The 10,000-nt window shown below is 39.2% G+C and overlaps 1 protein-coding gene across 1 annotated transcript; it reads right to left on the bottom strand.

Annotated features, from left to right (window-relative positions):
• Positions 1 to 5,314: 5,314 nt before the first annotated feature.
• LOC138024437 (contactin-associated protein-like 2) lies at positions 5,315 to 8,639 on the bottom strand. The gene is made up of 3 exons (XM_068871642.1): positions 8,286 to 8,639; positions 7,966 to 8,083; positions 5,315 to 7,057 (listed from the first exon to the last, which is right to left on the bottom strand). The coding sequence occupies exons 1-3, from the start codon at positions 8,628 to 8,630 to the stop codon at positions 6,435 to 6,437; spliced, it is 1,086 nt and encodes a 361-aa protein (XP_068727743.1). The 5' UTR covers positions 8,631 to 8,639; the 3' UTR covers positions 5,315 to 6,434.
• Between the last annotated feature and the right edge of the window lie 1,361 nt (positions 8,640 to 10,000).

Below are 10,000 nucleotides of genomic sequence, written 5' to 3'. Positions count from 1 at the left end.
GGTGTGAAGATTTTGGAGGTACCATTTGTCACCCTTACTATGATAAAAAGTTCACTTCAGAAATACAGAAAATAGTAATCCGTGATAGGTTAAGCTCCATCGCGTTCCATCGGCCGTAAAATCTTGATCTGGTGGTTGTAATATTTGTAAATAGTTTATATAATATTTGATTCGTGTATAGGTATCGCTATTTTGTTGTTACTGCCGTTTAAAGTGCTGGATGAAGTGGTCTAAAAGATGTCGCCGTCCGAGGGCAGAAGGTCGACATATTGTTTGGCTCGTATCTTAGACATTTAATTTTTGGCATGAACGGAAATGAGTGTCAGGATTTGGAAAAGCCCTGTTCCGTAGATTCATGGTCAAGAGGACAGGAATGAAGTACAACACCAATGTTTCGGAAAGAAAACTGCTCCGCTTGTGAGATTTATCTCTTATATTAGCCCAATATAATGTACATGTATTGGGTTGTTACGCAATCCAGCTCCCTTTAATAGGGAAAATTTCTATGGAGGACGAGTGAGAGCAGCTTGTGTGCGAGTGACGTTGGTATCTTTTGAAGGAAGGCGGCAAATAAACAAGGCGAGAGCGGCGATACTGAAAATGTTTTTGGAGGGCTGTGACGCAATTTAGCGAAAAAAATACTACTAGCGCAGTTTAAATGTGTTCCCGGACTGGCATTGGCTTTAATTTGTATCGCAAACCTAATTAAACTAGACGCTCCATAAGCGTAGACTGGGTTGCCTGTGGTACGTGTTATACAAAAACAGAAAGCACTGAGTTGGGTATTATTGAGCTGGAACGTTCCAGTAATTTTTTTTAAAGTGTGTGTGTGGGGGGGGGGGGGGGGGTGATGTAGACCGTTTGTGGGGTACCCACACGTCATGCCAGCAATGTCCCTTTGGCTCACACGTTCACACGTTGAATTATTTTGTAATGTCGTGTCCCGTTTGAGGCCTTTTACTTTTTTAAGCTTTGGTAAATTCAGTTCAAAGAGGCAAAACACGCTCTTGAGTGAAACTCACTCGTTTTTTCTTTAAAGGGGCTATGCCACTCAAAATGATATAATCCATGATTTGGGGTGCAGGGATGGCGCAGTGATGAGGGCACTCGATTTCATTTGCGTTAATTGTTCATTTCAGTTTACAGTATCCCCAATTAGCGCTAGAACGACTAGACACTTGATATGTTGCTTTCCTTTCCTTTTTTCCCAAAATGCCCAAAAAACAGGATGAAACATTGCAAGAACAACTTAAATCTGTTGAACGACATAAAAAAAATACTGTAAAAGGAAAGAGAAGCATGGATGGACATAAATGTACAAGATTGAAACGGATTACATTCGGGTAATCTTGGAAAAAGTCGGCCCGACGTTTTTCAAATTATCACAAATCGCCTGGATGAAGGTCGTTTCTTTCTCAGAACCATTTCGTTTGTGACTTAACGATCATTTTATCGGTAAAGCAATTCCATATTACCATTTTCGAGTTTTAAACTCGTGATTAACTTAAGATTTTTCCGAAACACCCAAAAATAACGTGACATAGCCCCTTTAACTAAAATAGTCCGCAAAAAAAGCTAACTGCAAATTGCTCTCACGGACGTTTTCCTGCATGTCATGCATGTCTAGAGTTGCACTGAGCAAACGTTTATGCCACACACTAAGGAAGGACTGAAGATGTTGGTTCCGCTTCATAATTTCTCTTCTTTTCAGTCTCATCTGCATGATTACAGGTCAATTTTTTTTTCGTTTACGTTTGCACCAAATGGTTTTGCAAACCCGGGAGTTACGGTGTAGCCCTTTTTTTTCGCGAGGTTTACTTTTTGCGGATTTTGCGGATAGTACTTGATCTGCTAAAATAAGTTCCAGCAGAAAAAAACACCAGCAAAATTAAAAACCGTAAAAATTTACTGCCGTTAATATAACTAAAAGTGGCTTTTAATCCACATAGTGGGGTCAAAAAGATCCTTTATTTTAATATTTGCATTGAGAAAAAGCAATTGGAGCTTGCTACAAACAAAAAGCAACGATAAAAGGTTAAGTCAATACTTTTCCAGTCTCTGGGGCATAATAAACGAACTCAAAGCAGGCAATCAAAAGATCACGTTAACTATTTTTTGAAGTCTCCAGAATGCCACATTTTCCCCACCCGTTCTCGATGATTGAGGGTTTTTTTTTACCAAAGAGTGATAGAAGTTGAATATAGTTTTGCTGCTTGCTTTAAAATCACGTGCTAGGCAACCACTAAGGTGCACGTGATCACCTTGTGTCAAGGTTCTTGTTTATAATGAATGAAGAATGTTCGTCACTCTTAGAGTTGAACAACGTACTTTTTAGCCAAGAAACTTACGTCTTTCGTTTTTTTAATTTTGTTGTAATATTTAACTGAATATTTATATTTCATCTGTCGGGTTCGGAAGCCTTCTTTGTCGGGTTATTGATCCGTGACCGGACTGTTACTTGGAACAATGTTGATCAATCCCTTCACTGAAGAACCATTTCTTTCAATAATGAAGAAAAAAATGGACAACAAGCTTTCTTTCAAATAATTCTTGACTGACAAGAATTAGTCGAAATTCAAATTGTTTTTTTATCCTAAGACTGTGCAGAGTTGAGTACAAATAAACAAAATTATAAATGCATGTAATCAGAAAATTGTAAACACAGACTACTCAAGCTGTTTTGCGTCTCACGGTCTCTGGTATCCAACTCAAATAAGTTACCAGAGAATTTGCCGTTTGGTTTCAGTGTTACACATAACACTACAGTTTTCAAAATATTACCGAGAACTCGACGAAGAGTTAAATCCGCGACTAAATTTCTTGTGCGTCCGTGTGTTGTGGCGATGTTTATTTCAAGCTCGTATGCAAACTTTTTAAATTACAAAAAATATTCCACTTAGTAAGGTCGTTAAAAAGCTTTATTTTTGGTAGTTCATTTGGGCGAAAAAATGTCACAAAAACCTTTTCCACTGTAAAATTTATTGAAACAAACAAAATATCTGCTATTAGGGGCAAAAAAACCCCTTCCAATTTCAATTACGTGCGTGTAAAACAAGAAACATAACAGCAGTTAAAAAAATTTCAGTATGACAGTTCACATCAAACCCTTTTCGGAAGAACCTTGACCGTAAAGCCCTGGCCAAACTATCAAACAAAGTTGGATCCAACATGCAACATTGTTGGATGTAAATGTTGAGGTAGTGGAAAAACACTATGCAACATTGCTTGACGAAACTGATACAAGTTCAAGTTGGCGCTAAAACTGAAACGAAAACAGCTTGTAGCGTTTATGCTACCGGCGCTGTTGGAGGACAGAAATGACCGATTCAAACGAGGAAAAAGCAAAGAATGGTTAAGACAACGTGTAGGGTATACATACAATACAATACATACTTAACTGACCGCTCCCCATAGGGGCTTTTCAGGGCTAATGAAACACAACGAAACAACAACAACTATTAAGAATCCCAACTGGTCGGAGGCAAACCAGTTGACTATTTACAAGTGCAGCTGGGAAGTCGAACCAGGGACTACCAGGGAACAAATTCATTGAGTGGTCAGAGCTGGTCTTGAACCCGGGATCTCCGGATCTCAAGGCAAGCGCCCTAACCACTGGGCCACACTGCCTCCTTTTTATGGAGGGGAATGTTCACTGCAAGATACATCCATGATTAGGAGGTGATTAGAATCAGAAAGCGATTCGTGATTGGTTTAGCAGGACACAACTTTGTTAGACGAGCGGCAAAACACTGCGACATTGTTGCGTCGAGCAGAATTGTTGGGCGTAATGTTCGATCACAAGCAAACTCTATCCAACACTTGATCTAACAGAAATTGTTGGACGAACGTCATCCAACATGGGTGGCCAAACGGTCGAACAATGTTGGACCGAACAAAGTTGGAGTGTTGAATCCAACTTTGTTCGATAGTTTGGCCGGGGCTTAAATAATGAAGCACAAAAGAGGCAACAAGCTTTCTTTCAAATAATTCGTTACTGTCACATTTCCATTTTTTTTTATCTTAACACTGTGCAGAGTTGAGCGGCCAGACAACTTAGATGCGACTTCACTAAACACTGTGATGCATTCAAGGCATTCGATTCCTTCAATGTTTGTTAAATCCATAAAAAAAATTGCCATTTGATTTCACTGTTGTATATAATACCAAGTTGGTAAAATATTAGAAACAAAGCTCACTTGATATCCAAAGGCGAAAAATGAAATTGTCGTCGAAGACCATTCATTACTCGTCGCTTTAAAGATTCCAGATATTTATTTTTCACCGCCTGTCTTGTTTATTCAATTGTCGTTCCATTCTTGAGCTCCATAAGGGTATATTTTGTTTAAAGATGCACTAAAACGCCAATCGCGTTGCAATGACTTTCGACGCCATTGCAGGTTAATTAAATGTTCTCCTGTGTGCACCAGAGAAATCTACGCATTACTCCAACCCCCTCAAACCTAACAAAATACCGACAGAAGACTCTATGCACAAAGACACCACTTAGTAGGGGAGTGACAGGCAAGACTTTTACCGGCACGGAAAAAAAAAAATTAAAATAATACAAATACGGAGAAATATAACCCATTTTCCTACTATGATTGCCATACTGGCACACCAGTAACGACTGGCAATTCTTGAAAAGATCTCCTCGCATCAACAGCGCACCATATTTTGATTTTACTTTGTGTTTGACACGAGCTTAAGAAGATCATACTCGCATTCTAATGCGAGGTGTCTCTCATAAAGCGTGACAAAGTGTTTGCTGTGAAGATTTACGGTCCTCGTACTGTTTTCGCACTTGTTTCGTCTTAATACAATTTGCACAATCATGAAATTTTATTTATTGAAGCCGTTCTCCCGTCGTTAACTTTATTTTGTGTGTTTAACTTTGAGAATACAGTAGAACCCTGGTAACTCGACCTCCCCCGCTAACTCGAACTGAGTCTCAATTCCCTTGGATTTGACCCAACTTTTCAGTCATTTTTACTCGCTTAACTCGAAGTCGGATTATTGACAGGTGCAAGTTGGAAAATCGTAGGGAGGTGGTTTGGAAATGGCTATGATAAAGCGTTGTGAGTTTTCTGACAAGTTAATTTGTAACTCAGTACCCTTGTGCTTTCGTTCTAATAGAAAACATATCAAGTATTATAGAGGTCAGTTTATAAAAGTATGTTTTTTTGTCCTCACGATCGTTGTGGCGTCAAATGACCTCCTAAGACTCGCCAATTGATGAAAAACCTAACAGCGAATGATCAGGGAATGTGAGATTAAACTGGATAAAGCAGAGAATGCTGTTATAAGTGATGAAATTTGGCTTGACACCACCAGCCTGTTAAAACACGGTTGCCACGGCAACGTCATTTATGGGAACATCAGACAACGTCAAGAAAAAGTGGCACACCTTTATTTCTGTGAGGGACAAATAAACAGCTACTAAAGTTTTCAGCATAACAGAATAAAGCACTTTTTCCAAAACTCGAAAAAATCTAGGAAAGCGGCATCTACGCACCTATACAAGATGAGATAACCCTAGCAATCTCATTAACATGTTTGGACCATGACAAATTTTGATTTATGTAGACTCCTAAGGATTTGTAAAGGTAATCACATGATTTCGAGTGCAATTTGGAATAAATAAGCACGAGTAAATTTTTTTAAAGACGACCAAAATTGCTCGAGCCCGTATGGCGAGTGCAATGCGTAGCCTTTGAAAAAATTTACAAGTGCTTATTTATACCAAATTGCACGAGACAAATCATGTGATTACTTATTAATAATATACATGAAAAAATTCGAGATGGTTAACCAGAACAAACGCACGCGTATCACGCAATCAAGGAAAAATTGCGCCATAATTGCGCCATCCAGGGCTCGCACTTGATTTGAAAACAAATGATTTGATTAGCTATCTGTGAACTTCTTTGTTCATCGACCAATCAGAATGCTTCCTTTATTACCTTTTTTCGCATTCAATTACCTCTTTTCTGCACTGTGTTACCGAAAAACTGCACTGCTGTCAGCCAATCAGAATCGAGTAATTTTTTCATGTATATTATTACGTGTGAAACACTATTTGTTTTGTGACCTTTAATCTGTATAGGAAGTGAATGGCCAACGAACGGTACTAGCAAGTCTCTGATGTGAGCCTTCTAGCTATTTTAAACATTCGTTCGGTTTTGTTTGCCACACCACGCACAACAGATAGCTCAAAATTTACAGACATTTCTGTTGAAGATCACTTAGATAATAGTCAAACCACTTTAGGGCCCTTTGATCAATGCAATAGCTATCTATTGTAGCTTTCGTAAGAGAATCTTATGTTAAACTGTTATCTATATGTGCTATGAAGTGATCTAAAGCCGGATTAACATTTGGCTACATTAAGGTCGTTATCTTTGAGAAGTTAATACACTGACAGGTCAAGCATGCGTTTATTTGGTAGATATTCCATAGCACCTCAGTTTTCCCAGGGTGTGATACCCACGCTCGCTAGGGGGGCTGATATCTCCAAACCTCAGCTGCATGACGGGAAGATGAGATTTGTTTGTCAACAAACCGCTGTCCTCGCGCCACGTATTGTCATTCTTGTCACAGTTGCATCCATATCCGGAATCTGCACAATTGCCAGTTACTCCACATGCGCACTTGTATAAAGGAATGGAGTTCGCTCCTCCCCAGTAAGTCATATTGTCTCCATCACGTGACACCCACCAGCCATACATGTGACCGTTGAGTAAGAACATTGAGCCATGACACTCGTACTTGATAAACTGCTCACAGTGGGCAGAGATGGCGGTTAGTTTTCCCAGCTGAAGGAGATTTGTTCCAGTGTAGTGAATGTCACGCTTGTAACAGCCTTGAGGCTCACATCCGTGCACCAGCGTTCTGTCTTCACTGTCGTGACTGACGATTGTCACGCCAATGTTATTCTTGTCAGTCATGTCACAGTCAACAGTGAAAGTTGCCACGCCTCCTTCTCCATCAGGATCGATGACGTAAGAACCACTTGGAGCATTGGGATTCAACAACTTAATCTCGCTACAGCTTTTATTTTCTAGAACAAAACATTGAAATGTCCAAGTTAGGTTCTGTTTTCGCCGGCTGGCTCAGAAGTCCCGTTACCTGTGTCGACTTAAGCAAAATGATTTTTTGTTTATGCATTTTTAACCGTTTTGCACCTTTTTCCACTTTAAGTTTCTGCAACCTGCCCCTACTTCCTTATATACCCCTCTACTCTGCTAAGTTCCGTTTCTTTTAAGACTTCTCTCTAACAAGCGCCATTCTCACCTCTTATAAAATTATGAAAAGGGAAAACAAATAGTTTGAGGTTACTACAGCGTTGGAGCTGTAACCCCAAAGCTTCCCGCCCCGCCCCGACCCCCCGCTCCTCGAAAGTTGCTTTTTTATTGATAGGCTCTCTTACATTTATATTAAGTTTTCGAGCTTTTCTTATCTTTTTCTTATCTGTGTGTTGCCATCCAACACACACACCCAAGAACGGTCTTGAAACTGAAAGTTGCCTTCCTGGGGGCTTTATAGGTTCAGTCAAGAGATTATGAAGGTAAGAGAAGTAATCCCTCATATTGGCCCTATTCCCATCGTAATCCCTCTTAAGTTATTTTTAGATCTCCTGCGAGATCCGTTATTCCCGTGAGGGTTAACTGATAGCCAATCATACGTCCCCATTTTTACCAATGTTGACAGCTGAGCGAATTCCCACGCAATGACTGGTAAATATGGAGACATATGATTGGCTATCAGTTAACCCTCGTGGGAATACCGGATCTCGCAGGAGGTCTAAAAATAACTTAAGAGGGATTACGATGGGAATAGGGCCAATATGAGGGATTACCTCTCTTACCTTCATACTCTCTTGGTTCAGTCTTTTACTGTTGCTGTATATATGAAAACTAAAAACTAAAATAAAAGAATAATAATAAAAAAGCACATGTTAACAGATACCACGATGTTCACAGTTTGTTCCAAAGAATCCCAGTTTACAGTGACAGCTATAGGAATTCAACTCATGTTCAGGAACACAGTCGGCACCGTTCTTGCAAGGATCGCTTTCACAAGGCGACTGAAAATATTAAACAAAGAGAACATTAGTCATAATATACAACTTTTTAGGACCTGTATTGTTAAGAAAGCAGACAAACTGTAGGCTTGATACAAAAATCGTACCCATTGGCTGTTACCGTCGATGCAAGGTTACATTAGCATAAAACGTTTTAGTCAAACTGAAGAGAGTGTAAATTTAAATAATTACGTTTTTCACTTACCCATAGGCTGTAATGATGGAAGGTAGCATTAGAGTGAAACTTTTTAGTTTCTCTGTACTTGTCAGTGGCCAACAACTCACACAGATAAAGACCTTTCGAGTCAGGATACGCCGCCATGTTGAACGAAAAACACTCTGGTTCAGAAACACAACGGAAAGTGCAATCAAACTGATATTCCACCCAGGCCGATGTTATTTTCTCTGCCCATAGGTAATGGAAGGGATTACGCTTAAAATCTCCAACGGAAAAGTCGCCTGCTGGATTTCGATAAAGAGCACTGTTTTCCATAGTGTACATCATCATTAATTGGGAGGACAGAAACAACAGTAATGGCCAGAGTTTCATGGTGCGGAGCTGCTGACAACAATGTGTCTTTTAAAAAGTGATACAGCCCTCCTTTAAAATATAAATGAAAATAGAAGCTGCGATGAGTGAATGAATAATTGATTGCACGGTCTGATTAGATGGTTGGTTCAGTGCCTATGGGGCGTTTTTAGTGTCAAAATTCAAACATGCATTCGGCACGTGCAAAACGTCTATTGACTATTGTCGTCTATTAAATAAAATAAATAAATAAAAATTATTTATTTTATTTTATTTTATTTTATTTATTTAACTCAAAATTTCCATTTAGCTGATGCACACCTTCAATTCAATGATTCAAACATTCAATTCAGCAATTCAATTCAATAGACCTTTTTACCGATACGGCGGCCATTTTGGTTTCTATTGTTTCGAATAGCTATTATGGGATGCCCAGGGGGCAAATACACATTAATTTGCCCCGTGAGCATCATATAATGTCTTTCGATACAATAGAAATCAAAATGGCCGCCGTATCTGCCAAAAGGTCTATTAGGCCTAAGGTTAGCTTTTATGAAGGGCTGGTATATTTTGCAGGTTGCAGGTTGCAGGTTGAAAATTACCGTGACTGTTACATGAATAGCTAACCTTAGGCCTAAAAACGTTTCTTTAGGCCTCCTTAGGCCTAAAAACGTTTCTTTTAGGCTTAATTAGGTCTAAGGTTAGCTATTCATGTAACAGCCACAGCTAGCCACGGTAAATTTCAACCTGCAACCTGCAAAATACACCTGCCGTTTAATGAATGTTTAGGAGTCTTCTGTTTTGGTAAAACAATAACCTGTGACTTGTGAAGCGAAGCAAATATTTGAATTGCCGAATTGAATTGGTCAGTTTTGGAAACGATTCTAATGTTTTGATTCTTGGCGACTTCAACATGCCCAACATTAACTGGATCGAGGGCTCTGGATTCTCGGCTGATTTTTGTGTCTTTCTTGGCGACAAAAATTTATTTCAACTAGTCACTGAGCCGACCAGAGCTCACAATATCTTGGATCTTGTTATTACTAATATGGAGGATTCTATTTCAAGTTTAGAAGTTTCCAAAGACCTGTCTATTCCATCTGACCATTATTCCGTGATATTTGACTTGCAAATTTCCCACTGGAAAATAAAATGAAGTCTAAGAGTTGTTTACAACTTTAAGAAAGGAGACTGATTCCCTGAGGACACTGCTTAAATCAACGTCTTTTGATGACATTTTTTAGAACAATGACATTGAAACTTGCTGGTTTACTTGGAAACAAAGATTTATTGAAGCCGTCGACAAGTGTATTCCCAAGTTAAAGCTGAAAAGCGCAAACACTCCACCGTGGATTGATGGTGAAGTCATTCATTCTATTAATAAGCGCAAC

Source organism: Montipora capricornis, chromosome 11, assembly GCF_036669925.1.
Source record: "Montipora capricornis isolate CH-2021 chromosome 11, ASM3666992v2, whole genome shotgun sequence".
Classification (NCBI taxonomy): Eukaryota; Metazoa; Cnidaria; class Anthozoa; order Scleractinia; family Acroporidae; genus Montipora; species Montipora capricornis.
Note: the sequence above shows the minus strand (reverse complement) of the source record. Positions and strands in the feature narration are given on the sequence as shown.

Bases quoted from the DNA above. Each gene is read 5' to 3' on its own strand.
- LOC138024437 (XM_068871642.1), bottom strand. From the start codon at position 8,630: ATGAAACTCTGGCCATTACTGTTGTTTCTGTCCTCCCAATTAATGATG. The intron at 8,084-8,285 runs GTAAGTGAAAAA...TAATATTTTCAG, and splicing joins TCCATCATTACAGCCTATGG to TCGCCTTGTGAAAGCGATCC. The intron at 7,058-7,965 runs GTATCTGTTAAC...GTTTTGTTCTAG, and splicing joins AACAAACTGTGAACATCGTG to AAAATAAAAGCTGTAGCGAG.